Source organism: Bos grunniens, chromosome 11 (assembly GCF_055505025.1).
Source record: "Bos grunniens cultivar Pamir isolate PY7600 chromosome 11, Bosgru_T2T1.0, whole genome shotgun sequence".
Lineage (NCBI taxonomy): Eukaryota > Metazoa > Chordata > Mammalia > Artiodactyla > Bovidae > Bos > Bos grunniens.
This window is the reverse complement of record NC_141175.1, coordinates 80,986,686-81,007,048: the sequence shown is the minus strand read 5'-3', so window position 1 is coordinate 81,007,048 and position 20,363 is coordinate 80,986,686. Positions and strand designations below refer to the sequence as shown.

At 38.2% G+C, this 20,363-nt stretch overlaps 2 protein-coding genes across 16 annotated transcripts in view; one reads left to right on the top strand and one right to left on the bottom strand.

Annotated features, from left to right (window-relative positions):
• Nucleotides 1-14,016, bottom strand: part of PREPL (prolyl endopeptidase like) — a 38,249-nt gene extending 24,233 nt beyond the window's left edge. For 2 of the 9 annotated variants that reach the window (XM_086327163.1, XM_086327165.1), the window contains exons 1-4: nucleotides 13,859-14,016; nucleotides 12,022-12,559; nucleotides 1,796-1,918; nucleotides 359-425 (exon numbers count right to left, since the gene is read on the bottom strand). In XM_086327163.1, coding sequence (XP_086183289.1) covers nucleotides 359-425; nucleotides 1,796-1,918; nucleotides 12,022-12,240 — 409 coding nt within the window. In that variant the 5' untranslated portion in view covers nucleotides 12,241-12,559; nucleotides 13,859-14,016. The remainder of the gene's footprint in view (nucleotides 1-358; nucleotides 426-1,795; nucleotides 1,919-12,021; nucleotides 12,560-13,858) is intronic. The other 7 variants (XM_086327168.1, XM_086327171.1, XM_086327166.1 and 4 more) reach the window with 4 other exon arrangements.
• A 57-nt stretch (nucleotides 14,017-14,073) lies between these two features.
• CAMKMT (calmodulin-lysine N-methyltransferase) overlaps nucleotides 14,074-20,363 on the top strand; it is a 427,573-nt gene continuing 421,283 nt past the window's right edge. For all 7 annotated transcript variants that reach the window (XM_086327182.1, XM_086327180.1, XM_086327181.1 and 4 more), the window contains exon 1: nucleotides 14,074-14,621. In XM_086327182.1, coding sequence (XP_086183308.1) covers nucleotides 14,484-14,621 — 138 coding nt within the window. In that variant the 5' untranslated portion in view covers nucleotides 14,074-14,483. The remainder of the gene's footprint in view (nucleotides 14,622-20,363) is intronic.

Here is a 20,363-nt window from a genome sequence, read left to right as displayed (position 1 = left end):
GACTTTGAAGACAAATTTACCACACCAAAGGGGAAATGTAGAGGGGAGGGATAAATTAGGAGTTTGGGATTAACATATACACTACTATATATAAAACAGATAATCAACAAGGACCTAATGTACAGCACAGGGAACTCTACTCAATATGTTGTAATAACCTATATGGGAAAAGAATCTGAAGAATGGACATATGTATGTGTGTAACTGAATCACTTTACAGTATATATGAGACTAATAACTGTAAATCAACTATACTGCAACAGAAAATACAAATTAAAAAAATCAATACCAAATTTCTCATGAAAAATGTGAAATCAGAAAAATCAAGTGTTTCTTAAAAAGGAAAACTGTACGGTACCTTCTTCATCTTTGGAACGAACCAAGCAGCAGCCCTCTTGATAATAAACAAAACCACCATGTTTAATCTGACAATATAAAGAAACAAATAATTTATTTAATAATAACAATCATTTATCCACCAGTTTAAACACAATTTAATTAATTGTTTAATGGTCTGACTATTCAAGATGAAGAAATGAGATCTTTTATAAAAGCAGACCTGCTGAAGTCTATGAATGAACATAGAAAAAATATTAAATGGATACAAATATACAATATAGTGATCAAGATATGGTGTTCATATGTTTATAATCATTGGAGGCATTTCTAATACATAAATGAAAGAAACAACAAAGAGAAGGCAAAACAAAACCTATGTCAGTTCTCATGAATGTACGAACCACGTTAGCTTTATTTTTGGAACATCTGACAATTAACAGAGATCAAGTGGCATCATTAAGATAAACCAAAATTATGCAGATGTGAAAACCATGACTTAAGACTAGGCTGAAAACCCAGTCAATACCTTTCTGAGATTCTTTCCTCTAAAATATGCTGTCACTTCCAACTGTTCATGGTTTGATCTGATTTTACACAAAGCATCTTACCCTCTGTAGAGGTGACAGATAAAGGCAATTTGAGAGAGAGAAAGACCATTACCAATACATGAATCATGCTCTTGTCTAATTCCTACATACTAAATGCAACTGACTGACTGATATGATATTAGGTAGCTTAAGACATTTTCTACCTGCTAGTTAATGGTGTGATTTGAATCTGGAATTCCTGATTCTTTGTTGTTCAGCCGCTAAGTCATGTCAGGCTCTCTGTACCTCCGTGGACTGTATTGCTATTTTCATTCTACTATGCATGTAATTTTCACTCATAAGCTGTGGTTCTGTTTTCCATTCTTATCAAAAAATTTTTCAAAAAAAAAAAATTCAACATGTATGTTCAGTCAGTTTCAACTGAATATTTATGAGTGTGGTAAACACAAAATGGTCAAGCAAATACTTGGCTTTCATGGTATTAAACTGTTCAAAGTGAATTTTCTTTTATTAAAAAAAAAAGTATAGCTAGAACAATCAAATACTTTTCAAACAATGAAGCACTGACTTAATTTCACTTTAACTTCTCACTAGAATTATTTAAAAAAATTTAAAAGCAGAATTGGTTGTTTCCAAAAACCAAAATTAATATAATATGCTTGGAAATTCATCTTGGCTTTGATCTTTACAATTTATTTAAAGGATCATAATTAGCTTATTCTTTGTTCTTTAAGTTTTTCAGCACATATTAAAGGCCAAAATCAGTCTAATTTGGATGTGGGCTTATGTTTATAAATCATAAACATTATAAATCATAAGGTATTAATTAAAAAAAAAACCATAAGGTATTTCATTTGTATCCCAACTGGTAATATAAGGTTTAAAAAAATAGAGATAAGATATCTTACCTCTGCATTGATGATTTCGTATTCTTCTTGTGGCTGTGTTTCTAATTTTGCTCTCACTTTTTCAAACGCATCCATGTTTTCTGAAAGGGGTTTTTCGTTTTCCTGTTTACTAGACAGAAAATTCTGGAAAAAAGTTTTATCCGTATGATCATAATATTTCAATTAGGAAAAAAAAACTTTCACCTTTTAAAGATAATTCTTATTTCCTTCTCGTGCAAATACAACATTAGATGTATACCTATGAAATAAACTGCATTTCACAGATCTTATTAAATATTGTTTCATAAGTTTAATAAGTCATTTCCTCTTTTTCATTTAAAAATGTAAAGAAAGAAAATGAGGTTGATACTTAATGACTACAGAAGGAAATGGCAACCCACTCCAGTATTCTTGGCTGGGAAATTCCATAGACAGAGGAGCCTGGCCGGCTACAGTCCATGGGGTCGCAAAGAGTTGGACACGACTGAGCGCACATGCACACATTACTTTAAATGTGTAAGTCCTGAAGAGGCAGAGGTACTAAGAAGTGCTGAGGAGTATTCAGAAATACTATGGGAAAGCAATAAATGAAATCCTGTGAACACTTAAACACACTTAATAGCCAGGTGTGAGAAGCAGAAGTCTGATGAATTTTATAAAGTACCTCCTAAAACGAGAAAAAAGTCGAAGGCAGAGGAAGACATTAACATTATCAATAAATGTTCATTATTATTTTATTCACAGCAAGAGTCATGATAAGAAGTTTTCGTTACTTTCTATCTTCACTGGCTGTAATTTTCTTCTCTTGTGGGGATAAGGAATCCTCCAAATAGAACTGTTTATCAGATCAAGTGGTGAATTAAGGCTTTATAAAACAGAACTTCTCTTTTGAGATAAGGAACAAGATAATATATTCATCTTAAAAAAGGAAGAATAAGGAAAAATAATGGAAAACCAGTGGGTAGAGATACAGGTGAAAGCTAAATAAAGCACTCTTTGTCTTATTAGGAGTCCCTAATAAGCTAAGAGCTTAAGTTGATGTCTGCTGAACACATAAATACCATATGAATTATTAACATTTGGGTTAGGCAAAAATCTCAATTCTCAAATTAAAAAAAGGGTTCAATAATTCAATACACCATGGGTTTGCCTTGCTTAAGGAAAAGAATTTTAGCCAAGATTTTCAATGTCACCTTTCTGCCAAAGATGACAACTGTACAGTGATTTGTGCCAGAGGGGCACTAAGCCTTTGGTAAGGACCTCCAACAGCTGGTTGATATGTATTGCACAAGTGTGTCCATGACACTTTACCAACAGTGTAGCGAATGTAAGTGATATAGTCTATATCACAAAGAGTCTATATCACAAAGAGTATAATCTAAAATTAAAGAATAAAACAGAAAAATCACCAAAGCAAATTAAATGGAAAATTAACCATTTTCACAAAGTTTTAAGACTTTTTGGGATGCTTTATGATTTGGATTAGATTCACACTAGCCATAATGATCGTTACCTGAGTTATTTACTCTCTACTTCAATAATATAATTAATGTGCTTGAGTACCAAGCTCAAATACTAGAGGCTCATATGTTTACTTTTTTTTTTTTTAAAGTATCTCTACAAAATCTAGTGTTGATCTTTAGTGAGACAAAATATCTATACCAATAATTTCCTATTATCACCTAGAGCATGAAACAGATCACTAGAAATCTTTCTTGAAACTATAACTTAGTGATTAGTTAGTTCAGTCACTCAGTCGTGTCCGACTCTTTGCGAACCCATGAATCACAGCACACCAGGCCTCCCTGTCTATCACCAACTCCCGAAGTTCACCCAAACTCATGTCCATCGAGTTGGTGATGCCATCCAGCCATCTCATCCTCTGTCGTCCCCTTCTCCTCCTGCCCCCAATCCCTCCCAGCATCGGGGTCTTTTCCAATGAGTTAACTCTTCACATGAGGTATAGGAGCTGATTTTTTATTTCCAGATATATGCTTATCTGTTCTGTTAATTCCTATTAGAATTAGAGTCAGGAGAGCTACAAAGAGAGTACCTTGCAGCCCCCAGCACATCCCAGACCAGGAGCTGAGCTCTGCCACTTTTCAACACTGGTTCTTTCTTATTGAGAGCCGTGGTTAATGCAGGACTAAAGGCAACAGGGCTGGGCCCAATACCTATCCTCCTACACTTACCTTACAGTCTTAATTTTTTTTCTGTGTCACAAATCCAGTTGAGTTTATCTGAACCAAAAACCCTGAAATCAACAGGATTTTGAACTGCCTTAATAAAGTAGAAGTAGAGTTCAAGCATTTTGTAAATGATTCCTCAAAAGGAAATACTCCCAGGGAAACTGAGATTTTATATAATATTCACAAAGTACTCCAAGTTGGTTTTGGTTTAAGTTCTGTCCTCAACAATACTCACTGGATGTTCCAAGCTTTCATTTCAATGCTAGCTAGCATTATCATTAGGGTATGCAGCCAAACCTATCGATCTTAGCCAAGCATCTTAATACATTAATAGTTCATTGGTTTTAAGGGCATAAACTGCCTAATGGAGCTGAGATGAGGAGAGCTTTAACTTTAAATTTTAAGAGCTTACATGTACAGTGTCACTTTATTAATGGAAAAAAGAACCAGTCTTCCTCATCTTCTGGGTGGCCTACTACAAAACCATTTTAGTAATGAAAACCCTTAAGATAGAAAAATGGAATATGTAAACTTTATTAGAGCAACATCATTGAACTCTAAAGACAGAAAAATCACACAACAGAAGAACACTGGGCAGCTTTGAGTAAAGATGGTGCCATTAGTAAATGGCTAATTCCAAGTCTGGGACAGGGAGAGTAAAAAGTAGGCTTAGGACGTTTTGTGTTAGAAAGCAAGAAGTGTTCAAAGGCTTATGGAGATGTGTGAAAAGAACACAAGGGCCAGTTTGAGGGGGTTCCTGCTAGCCACATTTAGGGCAGTTTGAGCATCAAAAATAGTAATGACTGTAATTGATTACTTTAAAAACTCACAATAATTTAAAAAGAAGTAAAAAACAAAACACACACCAAACTAAAAAAAATAAAAAGACTAAAAAAGGGGGAAAACTTTTTTACAGAATAATACTAGCTAATAAATGTAGAAAGAATAACAGAAATAGAAAAACATTAGCAACCCCCACTGAAACAAGTGATTAGGGTAAAGATTATCCGTGGTTATTAAACTCATTAGGTGAAATGATACTGGGTCGTAAAATATTTGCACAAAGTATTACCCTACATTCTACTTAGTAATTGCAAAGGGAATAATGGCCCCTTAACAATGGAGAGAACTAGCAATTATCACCTTTATTGAAATTATTAAGCTTAGCATATGAACAGTGGGACAAGCTGACTTTATGAGTCCCCTGAAATAATGCAATATGGAGAATTTCAATTTAAGACACAAAAAGAGAAGAGTAAACCTAAAGTAGAAGAAAGGAAATTAATTTAATTTGTTTCAATGAAATTGATAAACTAAAGAAAGGACCAACAAATAGAAAAAGTTGGTTCTTTTAAAAACGCACTAAGAAAGACATGGGAGGCCTGGACAGGGAGGCCCAGGACACAGAGGCCTGGAGTGCCGCAGGCCAAGGGGTCGCAGAGTCGGACACAACTTAGGGACTAAACAAGAAGAAAGGCATGTATAAAACTTGACTTAAAAAGACAAAGATATTAGAAATGAAAAAGATGGCATAATTACAGATATAACAAAGATTTTTAAAAATTACAATACAGTTCTTTAAGCTAATACATTTGAAAATATGATAAAATGGATAATTTTCCAGAAAATAAATTAGCAAAACTGATTCAAACAACAGAAGAGCTGTATAAGCCAATAATTACCAAAGACATTGATAATTAAGTGTCCCTTTATAAAACAGACACAAAACCCAGGTAAGTTCAAGGGTAGCTTTCTCAAATCCTCCCCTCATATATTAACTATTTATGGAAAAAAAAAAGGCCAACTATATAAAACCATGCCATTAATTTTATCAGGCTAAGATAACCCTGACACTGAAACTAGACAGTGAAAATATAAGACAATGAAAAATCAATCTTATTATAAAATATGGATTGAAAAAACCCTAAAAGATCAATGTATTAAAAAACCCACAAAACAAAAACAATAGTGATAATAAAATCCTATGTGACCAATGAAGATTTATCTTAACAGTGAAAAGATGGTTCAACACTAGAAAAATCTATCAATGTAATCACAAATAAAGGAAATATATCTTAGGCCCATTTCGATTAATGCAGAAAAAATAGAAAATAATTGATACACTTAAAAATCATAAAAATCTTCAACTTCCTTAAGAAACATCCCTGTGTTGTTTTAGGCAGAACCACACTAAGCATCAGTTCATGGGGTCGCACACTTTCACTTTCATACTAAGCATCTGTGAAACCCTTTGCAAGACTTGTCTCCTATGTTCCCTGCTTCTAATTCCTCTCTCTGAGCCCAGTAAGATTTTTGCCCTTCTCATTCCAGTGACTGCTCTTGTCAAGGTCACCGATGACCCCTACATCAAGACGTACCAATGTTAATTCTAGGTAATCACAGTACTTGAGAGCTATCAGCATTGTCACTCAGTTGATCACTTCCACCTCCTAAAAACACTTCACTTGGCTTCCAGGCTTCACTTCACTTCACATTACTTGCCTTCTATTTCACTGGCCCTTCTCAGTCTCTTCAGCTAGTTCCTACTCAACTCCTTGGCTCTTAACACCAAAATGCCCTGGACCACTTCTTTTATCTGTAGTCTGCACTAATTCCCTTGGTGATCTCATACAGTCTTATGATGCTAAATAGTAAATGCTGTTTATTTTCTAGGACTCCTAAATTTCTCTCTCTGGCCTGATCCTTTTCCCTGAACAAGTTTGTCATACCCAACTGACTACAATACTCATTATTTTCTACCTGGACTTCTAACAAGTATTTAAAAAAATGTCCAGCACTGAATATCCAATGTCCCCATTTTCCCTCTCCCCACAAAAATCTCCTGTTCTTTAGGCAATTGTTCCTATCTTCATAAATGACAACTGTCTTTCCAGCTGCTCACACTTAAAAGTTTTAGTTTCGTCTTTCTCTCTAGCAACCACTGACAAACCTCGACAAGGTGGAAACCTTGTCAATTCTACTTTCAAGATAAATCTTGAATCTGAGCACGTCTCACACCTTTACTATTCTGGTGATACCAGTATCATTTCTCTTTGGATTACTGCAAGAGCCAAAATGCTCTGTTTCTGCCTCTGCTTTCCACAGTCTATTTTCAACGAAGAAACTAGAGTGAACCTAAAGTCAGATCATATTACTCCTTCACTCAAAATCCAACCCAAAGTTTTCCCATCTTGTTAAAGAGGAAAACTGAAAATCCTTATGATGGTCTAGAGTCCTAAAGAATTCTGCCCCATTACAAATCTTGCTGACCTCATCTGCTACTACACTCCTCCGATGTCCACTGACTCTGAGCCACTGGGTTCCTTCATGCTTTTTGACCATGTCAAGCTTGCTTCCACCTCACTTTCTTAGAACTTCCTGCCCTATGCCCAAACACCCACTTGAAGCTATTGCTCAAATGTAGTCTTTTTTCTCAGTTAGGCCTGAGCTGACCACTCAACCAAAATAAGAATTCTTCCTAGCCCCAAATGGTTTATTTAATCTTTCCTTGTCCTATTTTATTTTTCATTGTACCTATTGCCTCTGATATACTATTTATTTTATTCATCTATTTCTTTGTTCTTCCTCTCTCCCTAGAGAAATGAGATAAGGACTAGATCTTGCAAGGTCTTGAGGAACATGATTAGGAAAATGGGAGCTTATGTGTTAAGAGCTTCTGGGGACTTCCCTCGTAGTCCAGTGGTTAAGATTCCACACTCTCAATGCAGAAGGCCTGGGTTCATTTCTGGTCAGGGAACCAAGATCCCTTATGCTGCACGGTGTTGCCAAAAAATAAATAAAAATACAAAGACACTAATTTCTTAAAAAAAAAAAAAGAACTTCTGGAAGGGTTTTTAAGCTGTGGAGTGAAATGATTTAATTTATATTTTAAGATCACTCTTCCAATTGTATGAAAATGGGTTAGATGAGAAGGCGGCAAGCAAAGAACCTGGTTAGGTGGCTTCAACCAGTGACCCAGATGAAAGATGACTGAGTGATAATGGTAGAGATAGAGAAATACAGACAGATTCACCATGTATTTTGGAGGTTAATGTAATGTGTTTCTGAAAGCATGTCAGACGTAATGGTATATATGATTTGAGGTATATGAATATTTTATTAGAAACAACAAGCACATCAGACTGATGACTACTATTCCTTGGGATGAGACAAGTCGGTTAAGCGAAAATAATTAAGTAAATAATAGCCCAGGTGGTATTGTGATGTGGTAAAAATCATGAAACTAGGTATACTCTGTTAACGGATGCGATGGCAGGTTAATGTTTTCCCACATTCTGGCTTGAACAACTGCATATAGAGCAATGAGACAGAGAAGAGCTGAGTCAGGGTTGGGAGAGTTGAAGTGCAACTGTGGATAGTCTGAGAAGTCAGTAAGATGTCCAACTAGAGATTAATCCTGTGCAGCTCAGAGATGGATCTGGGATGAAGATAATAACTCCTATGATACTAAATCCAAGGGAATGGATAAAATTACTTAGGAAGAAATTAGAGAGAAAAAAGAGCCAGAACCAAAGTCTGAGAAACTTCAAAGTTGAGAGGTCATATGGAAGAAAAGCCAGAAAAGGAGATTGAGAAGGGTTGGTTTGGAAGGTAGGAAAAGGAAAACTAGGAAAGCGTGGACTCATGAGGCCAAAAGAGTTTCAAGGAGGGATTGGTCAAGGATGTCAAATCTGCTGAGAGCTTCTCTAAGAGAAGCAAAGGGAAGTGCCTACTGGGCTGAAATATGTTACATCTTTGGCAACAATGATGGGTTTTTAGTGGGGGATAGGAGCCATACTCCAGCAGGTTAAAGAATAAATGGAACGTGGAGGAAAAAACCCAATAAAGAATTGGCACCTATAATGCAGTCCCACTCCATGAACTATTATCAAAAAAGAAGAAAACTATTGTGAGACTACAATTTTTTTCTTTCTGGCTTTCCCAAGTTTTGAACCTTCAGAACCAGTGATTCCCACAAATCATAGATCACTAATGCCAGTGAAGGAAATATCTGTCAACCTATCTTAGTGACTACTATAAGAACTGCTAATCTATATTGTAGAAAGAGTCAGTGGACAAATGTTTAACCTTTTTTTCCCCTTATTTGGTTTTCTTTTTGTATCTCAAATGATCAAAGACTTCAGGAATTATTTCTGTAGGCAGAGCAGAACAGGATGATGTGAAAGATAAAGAAATGGGGTATTTGGTTTGATGCTAGCCTTTGAATATTACTAGTTGGTGCATGAGTGTAATGGAATAAGTTCATCTTGCCATCTGGCTAATGTTAAATGGAAAGTCACAGTCCCTGCCAGAAAGAGCTTCAGAAATGAATGAATTCAGTGATGTTTAGGTCAGCAACATTTGATCACAAGTGTGTCTAGTTCCTAAATGCAGATCCGCCATCATTGGCAGACTGGGAATTTCAGAATTGCTTGAGGAACTTAAGACAAAAAACCAGATCCCTAGGCCTCAGCCAGTAGATCCTGACCCAGCAGATGTGGGGTGAGATCCAAGAATTTGTATTTCTGAAATGTTTCCCAGGATTTCTGATACAAAGCCAAACTGCAGGAGCTGGTACTATAGAGTTCCCAAACATATAGGTGATAGTTGTTGGTAAGTTAACAAGGTAGAGATATAAAATAATGAAATTTTAGCATCTGGAGGACTTTTACAGAATGCCAACTTGAAACTCCCCCCTTTATTTCCAGTCAGAGAGATTAGAGTCCTGACATACCAGTCATGGCTACAGCTCTTCTTTCTGGCATTTTTATTACACAGACTTCCCTCCCTTACTCTAAAGAGTTAACTTATCTAAACAAGTCTTTAAGTAAATATATTTTAATTTGCCTAAAAGGCACTAATTACTTTTTCTACTTTGCTGTTCCCATTTGTTGTTGTTATTTAGCTGCTAAGTTGTGTCTGACTCTTTTGTGGCCCTACAGACTGTAGCCCTCCAGGCTCCTCTGTCCATGGGATTCCCCAGGCAAGAATACTGGAGTGGGTTGCCATTTCCTTCTCCACGTTGTTCCCAAAAGAGCAGACAAGGCTGAAACTGAGTGAATGCTTATTTAGCTGTGCATTTTTGACTACAGATCTCTTCACAGCTTCCCCAGGTCTCAGTGATCATAAAGGAGAGGGACTATAGCTTTTAGATCATATAATTTCTCACAGAAGGAATGGTTGATGTATGACATGTGAAAGCCAGACCATTACCAGGTGAAGGAATTATTAAGCCATTGAAGCAGGTTAAAGCTTCCAGACAACAGGGTTCTATGAAAGAGAACTGAAAAGTTGCTTCAGGGACAAGTAGAGGGAAAAAATAGTCCAGCTCCTGCATAGGGTGTGAGCTAATCTTACAGCTGTCACTCTGACGGTAATTCCTGCCTACTATTTATAAATTGAGACTAAGGATAAAAGTACAAGATAACAAAATGTTCCAGATACAATTCAAAATATAATGATCTAAATGTCTAAAATGTGTCCAATAGGTAAAGTTTTAAAGTTTACCTTTCTCAAGTAGGACATGTGTGCAAATACACACACAAAGGGTAAAAAGGAAATAGAAGACACTGAAAAATTTGAGTAAAAAAGGAAAGTGCTAAACTAAACTAAGATGCTATAAAAAGAAAAATTTGGATGACCAAAATGTAAAGAGTAGAAGTCTAGGACTAAGGTTAAAAAGTTGAAAGCAAACAACAAAAATGCCCCCAAATAAATAAATATGAGCTAATAAAAGAACAAAAATGAAGCAAAAAGCCAGAAGAATTGAGTAAAATAAGATTAAAAAATCATTTTTATAAACAGAAGCAGCTGCTCAAGTGTCTATCAACAGATGAACGGATAAATAAAATGTGGTTTATAAAAGAAGTATTATTCAGCCACTAAAAGGAACAAATTTGCATATATGCTACAATATGGGTGAACTTTGAAAACAATGTAAGTGAAATAAACCAAACACAAAAGGACAATATTATATAATTCCAATTATATGAATTATCTAAAATGGGCAAATTCATAGAGACATAAAGTAGATGAAAGGTTTCCACGGTTCAGTAAAGGCAGGAGTGGGGAATTCTAGGTATATTTTTTTCAGGTGACAACAGGATTTTGGAAATAGTGATAACAGCTGTTCAACACTGTGATGTAATTAATGTCATGGAATTATACACTTAAAATGGTTAAAATGGAAAAGTTTGTTACATATACTCTACTACAATAAAAAAGTCAAAAGAGACGAAAAATATTAGTATGAAACTAGAAATTAAAATACAAAAATAACAAAATACGCTAAAATATTGCAAGAATATCACTCCTAAATGCAATGTAAGGAACCTAAGGACATAGCAAGTATGCGGTAGGGGAGGTCACGTCAAAGGGGCAACAGCACCAGCAGCTTAACTCAAATAACTAGGATGAGCACACAACTTGCCAACCTGAGGCACTTCTGGGAGGAAAGGGGACACTGTCAATAACTACAGATGGACAGTGTGGACTGGGACTGTCGGGGGCAACGGAGGAAATGTGCTCATTCTACATACAAGGGCAATAGGTCCTCAAGGTTGAGGTCAGGTCCATGGCTTGGGGTCTGGCCAGAGCACAATGGTCCGAAAGCATCTTCTAGAATAATACAGTGGTCAAGAATGCAAATCTTTTTTTCAATTTTTAACAGAGAAGTAGCACAATTAAGTGGTTTTCACTGAAGTTTACTAATTTGGGATTCATAAAACAGCATATTATTAGATTTTATTAAGAGTTATTATAACAGCCCAGGAATTTTAGAAGGCAAATTATACTTTGAGCTGCACTGGTAGCACAGGAAGGAATTCCTAAGGTGAATCATTTCTTATAAATGTACATTTTTACATATTACATTAGAGCTCTATAAATATATATATTCTTTTATACTTACATATGACTACAGACAATTGAGTCTGACCATTTAAAAAATCAAACCAGATTTACTGAAAAAATTAGTAACTGATCTCCTACCCATTCTTTATTTTTAATCTAAAATTAATCTTAAAGGCCTACACAGAGGTTAATTTAAACAGTCCATACCTTACATGAGAAGTTCCGACTTGGGATGTTTCTTGCTAACTCTGAGATCCTGGGTTTATTCTGCAGACACTTGGTTAGGTGATATTTTTTCAATTTTATTCTATGGTAATAACGATCAGTGAAGTTACAGTGATTCAAGTGCTCTTTCTGCATGCATTTCCCAAGGTGAGGAATACTATACTTCAAAGCTTGGAGGAACAATTTGCTCTTCTGCTGCATGGTATCAAAGTCCCTGGTTTACGCTCCCTTAGGGGCTGCCAGCACATGAATGATTTTCATAGGGATGACTGTACAGTGTGGGTTCTCAGAGCATCTAAGATCTGCAGTTCTTAACTTTCCCCTTTGGGGCTGTGGACCCCTCAGGTTACAAATAACTGCAGACAGCTGATAACTCAGGTTAAAAGTATTGAAAACTTGTACAAGTTAGTTTCATTCAAGTCATACTTCTTGGCAGATGTAACTTAAATGTCTCTTTAGTAAGGTCAATCTTATCAGGCTCAAACTATGCAGCACTCATTCTGGTACACACATGGGCAAACTAAAAAAAAAAACAAAACAAAACGAAAAAACAAAATAAAAATCTGCAATAAATACAAAGACTTCATGGGGGCATCTCAGGAACTCTGAGGGCTTTTAAAGGCAAACCGGCTTTGATTTTACAGAATTCAGGTATTGGGTTGGTCAAAAAGTTCCTTCCAGTTTTTCACAAGATGTTATGGAGAAACCTAAATGAACTTTTTGGCCAACCCAATATATGCAGGATGAACTGGAAAAGACTAATTACTGAATAAAGGTAGAGAAGGGATTAGTATTTGAGTATTTGCTACATGCCAGATGCTTTTATATACTTGATCTAATTTAAACTTCATAGGAACCTGATAGAGTAACTATTATGTTGATCTTACAGGTGAGCAAACTGTGGCTCAGGAAGTTTAAGCAACTACCCTAGGTCACCTCTACAGAAAGTGATAGAGGAATGTCTATCTGCAAATAAAAACAACTGGACTTTGATGTTAAAAACGGGATTAGCTCTTTAGTTGCAAAAAAACACTTCAGGATGCACACAGGAAATGTGATGCCATTGGTCTTCTGTTGGAAAGCCCGTTCTTTTTAACCTATCTAGCAAGGTAAGTAAGGCTAGTGAGTAGTTAAGTCAGAGAAACCTGGGTTCAGGTCTTCACTCCTGCACTTAGCACCTGTGCTTAGTTTCCTCGTGTGTAAAACAGAGATAATGACCCCACTAACTATTCTAAGAATGAAACAATAATTTATGTTTAACCCTTAATCAAGTGCCCGGACCGCAGTAACCACTCAGTAACCGTTAGCTACCATTTTTTGGACAGGAAATATCTAGATATGTTGCACACTGTTGAATGTCGTCATGAAAGTCTTCCACAAAACGTTTCTGGGTAGCAAAGGGAAAATACTGCGTCAGCTTTACCACAGCTCGGATCCGCTACGAAGTAGCAAAATAAAGGAGAGTGGAAATAGGGAATGAGCAGCCAATACCAGCAAAAACAAAGAAATTAAATAAAGTATGAGAAAATAAAAGAAAGGCTCTAAATGACTACATCCCTGCCGGCAGCCTCCATCCATCCATCTTCCACCCGCAGGGAGAAGACAGCCGGTTATCGATGGGGGTAGGGCAGACACACGGGTATTCCTGGGAGAACCTATTCGTTTTCCCTGTGCATCCGAGGCGAGAGAGTGGTACCAGGTGTCACGCAGTTAAGTGACATCGGTCAAAAATCTAGGACTAAAGGACTGAGGGATGGCTGGATGGGGAGAGGAAGAGGTGAAGGGACGAGACCCCCAGCCTACGCCCCCTAGTACGTACGCAAATTGAAAGTCAGCGTGGCTCTAGATACCGAAAGGAGTAAAGGCACGCCCAGAGGACCCGGAGCTCTCAGGAAGGAGTGCAGCTGTCACCTCGACCGCGTCCTGCCGAAGTCTGCGTTCTGCAGCTAGCAGAACCACTGCCTACCCAGTGTCGCCGAGAGCTAGTTTGCAGCACGCGTTCTACGTAACTCCCAACTAGCACGAGCTCTAAGCAGATTCCACCATCTTTATTGTGGTCAGAAATGGATTTTTCTCCTTCTGAGATCATTATTGCTTAAAATACAAATCTTTTGGATCTTTGCTAGTCTTCAGAACTCGAGATGAAACAGGAGAGAGGAGAACAAAAAGGGGCAGGGTCGCGCTAGATCTGCCACAGTTCTCGCACCCTCTGGTCTGCCCTCACTCAAGATGGCCACCAGCAAAATGGTGCAGTGGCGAGAGTCGCGCTGCCCTGGTTGCTAAGGAGACGCGACTACCGGAAATGCGGCATTCGGGGAGGGCTCGGGAGCTAGGGCAGAGGGAGGGAGGCCTGGCGTCACAGGTCCTGACTGGGAAGAAGTAGGCAGGTCCTGGCAGGGGAGAGCTGTGGCGGCGGGATCTCGGGTATAAGAGGCTCTAGCGGGATGGAATCTCAAGTCTCTGACGCCGCAGCCGGTCAAGCAGAGCAGACTGCAGGCGAGGGCCAGGCAAACAGCGGCGCCGCTCCGGGACCCGCAGCCTCGGCGTCCTTGGGTGCCGCCCGGTGGAAGCTCCTGCGGCAGGTAAGGGAGAGCCCTCTTAATTCACTATTGCCTCTGGCCACTCCCCTCGCAAGCGATCTGTAGCTCCTCTACCCTTGGAAGCTCGGGGAGTTCCCTCAAAATTTTACCGGGAGCCGCCTGAGGAGCGCCCCCTTGGTTCACCTACGGGTCCCACCAAAAAGGGAGGCATCAGGTGGCATCGGTAGGGAGGGGGCAGCCAAAGCTGAGTCCTGGGAAACTCCGATCGAAGTAGAAGATTCCTTCCTAGACATTAGTCTGCATCTGAGGGACTTTTCTTCTTGCCCGCCAGTAGGGTTGGTGGAACCGCCGCTCCGCAGCCCATACTGCTCTTTTATGCTTCTGTTTTACTTTCTTCCCCTGATTTCTTCTCCTTTCTTCTTAACTCCTGTTTCTAGCCCCAAATCTGGCCCCTCTTTTGGTGATCAGCGTGGTTGACTGTGTAGGGACTGTGACGTTGCACGTGTTGCTTCGGTTTCTTCCGCGGAGCTGAGAGCCAAGGGAGTTGTAAGAGTTGCCCCCGCCCACCCCTTCTCTTCCACGCGATAGTTACTTGTTTATCTTCTGGTTTGTAGTGATCAGTGAAATCCTTGGCGTCTCTGTGTGTTGTTTACTGGCGGTTATCTTTTGGCACTTAGAAGATGCCGCTGTTGTTGGTAACTTCAGTGGTGTGCCAGTGTGAAAATTTTCTTATTTGACATCACTGACATTCCTTGCCAAGGTGCTTGAAGTGAAATCTGTTGTTGATACGTCAATGTTATGCTTCTGCCTGGGGTTTCCTGCTGAAACCTTTTTTCAGTAGGACACTTTGCGTTTCTGATTTGTGTTTGAAGAAGAGTTTCTCAGCTACTGCCACTTTATTTGAGATTGTGTGTTAGTATTTTGGGGGTTACTTTGTTTGCAGTTGTCTGGAGTCGTCTTTTCATACTGTGGGCTTCCAATGCTGTCATGACACACTCAAAGACCTTTTCTTTGCTGACACATTGACAGCCCTTGCAGAGCATTCATGATCTGGTTTTGCTGTTGATGTTACAAATGGTATTATAGGATAATAAAATGCATGTCCTTATAGATCATTATTGTAGGAACTTTCTGTAGTGAAGTAAACAAAGTTGAATTATCAAAATAGTAAATTAAGGCTTAAAAATGATCAATCAAACCTTATTATGATGACAAATGATTCTTAGTAAAAATTCTAGTTGACCGTCATTTATATTCATTCTGAGTTGCTGTCTACTTTAGCATAAGAGTGAGTTTCAGCCGGGGCTGCCATTTGAACTCCCCTCACACTTGGAAATTTAATGTTTCGGTATATTTGTGCTCACTGCTTAGAGTCTTTCTATCTTCTTCTCTACTTAATAAATGACTGTTCATCTTTCAGATCTCTGTGTCAATCTCCTCTTATGTGATGCCTCTGCTGACTCCTCTGGGCTGAGTTAGACCCATAGGTGACTCTATGCCTAACCCCTTTTCACGTTATTTTATGACCATTTCATTAGAATCCATCGTTCTCATGAGAATAGGAGTTCTCCCCGGGGAAAGATGTTATTTTATTAACCTCCATCTTCTGCACAGGGCCTGGGTAGTTAATTTTTAGTAGATAACTGTTATGTGTTGTGGAAAGCCTGAGAATAAGGACAGTCTTTAAGTGGCCCACAGAATCTTATCCTCAGTGTATTGTATCAGTGAGCTATCGCTGAGTAACAAATAACCGCACCATCGGATATTAATACATACACATACTGTTGTATGCAACGCCATTACATACATCACATGCTGTTGCACACAACAGTGAGCATTTATTCTGTTTGTGAGCCACTGACAGGCTGCGATCAGCTGAGTGGCTCTAGGCTGCATGCTTGGTCCACATGCCTCTAATCCTGAGATCAGTTAGTTAACATGTTTTCATGGTGATGACAGAGGTATAAGAGAGCAAATGCAACCACTGAAACATATTAATATTTTAAATATTTACTAATATCCTGTTGGTCAAAATAAGAATCTTAGTCAAGGGGGCAGAGAAAATATGTTTTTTTTTTTTTTTCCCTTGGAGAGGGCAGGGGAGAAAGTGAATCTTTTTCTGTAATAACTGAATCTACCATGTGTTTTAAACATTTTCAGGCTCTTAGTAAATATGTTTCAAGTGAACAGACCATTTGTATCTTGTGAGCATTCAGAACTGGAAAACTGAGAAATCTGAACAATACTAGAGATATGAATTATTTTTCTCTTTCTTATGGGACATCTTCATGACATCTGCTTCAGTCAGTCAGTTCAGTCACTCAGTCATGTCTGACTCTTTGCGACCCCATGAACCGCAGCACGCCAGGCCTCCCTGTCCATCACCAACTCCTGGAGTCCACCCAAACCCATGTCCATCGAGTCGGTGACACCATCCAACCATCTCATCCTCTGTCATCCCCTTCTCCTCCTGCCCTCAATCTTTCCCAGCATCAGGGTCTTTTCCAATGAGTCAGCTCTTTGCATCAGGTGGCCAAAGTATTGGAGTTTCAGCTTCAACATCAGTCCTTCCAATGAATATTCAGGACTGATCTCCTTTAGGATGGACTGGTTGGATCTTCTTGCAGTCCAAGGGACTCTCAAGAGTCTTCTCCAACACCGCAGTTCAAAAGCATCAATTCTTCGGTGCTCAGCTTTCTTTATAGTCCAATTCTCACATCTATACATGACCACTGGAAAAACCATAGCCTTGACTAGAGGGACCTTTGTTGGCAAAGTAATGTCTCTGCTTTTTAATATGCTGTCTAGGTTGGTCATAACTTTCCTTCCAAGGAGTAAGTGTCTTTTAATTTCATGGCTGCAATCACCATCTGCAGTGATTTGGGAGCCCCCCAAAATAAAGTCTTACACTGTTTCCATCTTTTCCCCATCTATTTCCCATGAAGTGATGGGAACAGATGCCATAATCTTAGTTTTGTGAATGTTGAGCTTTAAGCCAACTTTTTCACTCTCCTCTTTCACTTTCATCAAGAGGCTCTTTAGTTCTTCTTCACTTTCTGCCATAAGGGTGGTGTCATCTGCATATCTGAGGTCATTGATATTTGTCTCGGCAGTCTTGATTCCAGCTTGTGCTTCATCCAGCCCAGTGTTTCTCATGATGTACTCTGCATAGAAGTTAAATAAGTAGGGTGACAATATACAGCCTTGACGTACTCCTTTTCCTATTTGGAACCAGTTTGTTGTTCCATGTCCAGTTCTAACTGTTGCTTCCTGACCTGCATACAGGTTTGCCAAGAGGCAGGTCAGGTGGTCTGGTATTCCCATCTCTTTCAGAATTTTCCACAGTTTATTGTGGTCTACACAGTGAAAGGCTTTGGCATAGTCAATAAAGCAGAAATAGATGTTTTTCTGAAACTCTCTTGCTTTTTCTATGACATCTGCTCATGTCTCCTTTTTCTCCTCACAATTCTGTGTTTCCACTAGGGCTCCAGTGCTATCTCATGGCCCTCTACCTTAACTGTCCAATATTTTCTGTATTTTACAATTAATATTCTTGGAGAGAAAATCTGGTTGACCTAGTTCATCATTTAATACCAGGTCACATGATAAATTGCTGACTTTTGAATCTAGTGCCTGCTTGAATCAGATGAGGTCTGGAAGTCTATGGATCAATATCAATAGAGGCTGTGGATATTGTTCTTTTTTCTTCTTTGTTGGGTTTGACTATCTGATGGCAAAAATAGCTACCTCATCATCCACCCAGCTAGTGATCCAGAAGAAATAACCCTTTTCCCTAACACCCGAATCATTTCCTCCAAAACAATTCTAATAGTCCAAGTTTGAACCAATTGCTGTTTCTAGGAGAATTGTGCACTTTGACCCGGGTCATCAGCCCACACTGTGGCAAGGAAAATAATAACCCTGCCATTATTGCATAGAGTGAGGGAGGGGCATTTCCCAAGAGGACGGGATATAGAGCAGATGAAAAAGTAGCAGTGACCCTTACATGCTTACGCACATCTCATAACCACCTACAGAATGAATAAGAGGGCCTAGACGTCTGCATACTTGGCTGAAGAATCCGATTAATGGAATATTTTATAGTACAATTTAAATTAAAGCAGGTAATATACATTTGACTGTCAATGCAGAAAGAGACAGGATGATTTCTAGAATAGAATGTAATACAATTTGATTTTAGTCCCAGATCTACCTATGATGATGAGCAACCTATTTGTACCTCATTTGTAAATGAGGGAGTGGGACTAGATTTCTTTAAGATCTCTTCCGTTTCTGATTATTTTAAAGTGAAATTATTTTCCAGGATTAGGAATAAACTAATTGTCTATTTTCTAATCCTATTATGATTTCCTAACAAAGAATTTGATTTATGTTTAACATTTAAAAACAGCTTATGGGGACTTTCCTGGTGGTCCAGTGGGTAAGACTCCTTGCTCCCAATGCAGGGGTCCTGGGTTTGATCCCTGTTCAGGAAACTGGATCCCACATGCCACAACTGAGAGTTTGCATGCCGCAACTAAAAAGATTGCTCATGCTGAAACTAAAGATCCCACAAGCCACTAAGACCTGTTGCATCCAAATAAATATTAAAAAAAAATAGCTATGTACTGGGTAAAATGGGCATCCAGGTGAGATCATCACAGTACATTTATCAGAAAACTGATTTTTATGGTATCAAAGAGAGCAATCTAAAAATATAAACAGTATGTATAGTATGAGCCATTGAAAACTTATTCATAGCTATATGTATATGCATAGATGGATGTTTAAATGTGCTGTTCCCAAACGGTAGAATTTTGAGTGGGTTTTTACTCTTCTATATTTAACCTTCTTTTCCAGTGAACCTGATGATTTTCAAACCACTTTTCATCTTTTCCCAGGTGTGTAGTTTTAATTATAACATCTTTGAAATTGGGATATGTCTATTAGTTGATGGCATCCCAGTCAATAGGCAGCCTATTCTATGTAACATCAGAAGGAAGGAAAAAAATTGAATCTTATAATCAATGATGTATTGTATTTGATGAAATATAGTCAGGGAAAGAGAGAATTGGTTTTTTGAGAAAAAATTGAAGACCACTGACTACCAGAAAAACAATTCCATGTGAGTGACCAAAATCCTTCCCAGAACAAGATGCTAAACAATAGGAGTACCTGTTACCTCATTGACTAATTGAGAAAGTTGGTTAAAAAGGTCAGTCATGAAAATGATACATATGCTAAAATGAAGCTACAATCTGAGTGTCAAATTGTCCTAAATAATTATAGTTCGTTCTCTAAGTTTATACAGCTGGCTTCCCACAATGAAATTGGTAGTAAACTTTTAAGCAACTTAACTTCTCAAGCAAACTTACCTTTATCTTTCCAAAACATTCAACTTAACTTTTATGGAAGAAACATAAAAATAAAATGGAATAATGATTACCACTCCTCATAATTATTATTTCATTACTTTTTTAAATATTTAATGCATGACAATAATAAGAACAGCTGGTGTAAAAAGCTTGTGAAAAAGGCCAATTAACTTGGCAACCAGCTCAGTGGGGAAGGGCAGGAATAGCACCTTGACACTATTCAGTTCACATGGCCCAGTCTGAATATTTAATAGAGGGAACAGAGAGGGCCCATTAATTCAGAGTCAGTTACAAGAGATGTGCTGTGTTTTGTGTCCTGTTTATGTCTCTCAGTTCCTTGATAGAAAATGGCAAACAGACACCAAGAAACCATGTCTTAGGAATGGTTGTGCCTATCGATCTTGCACTG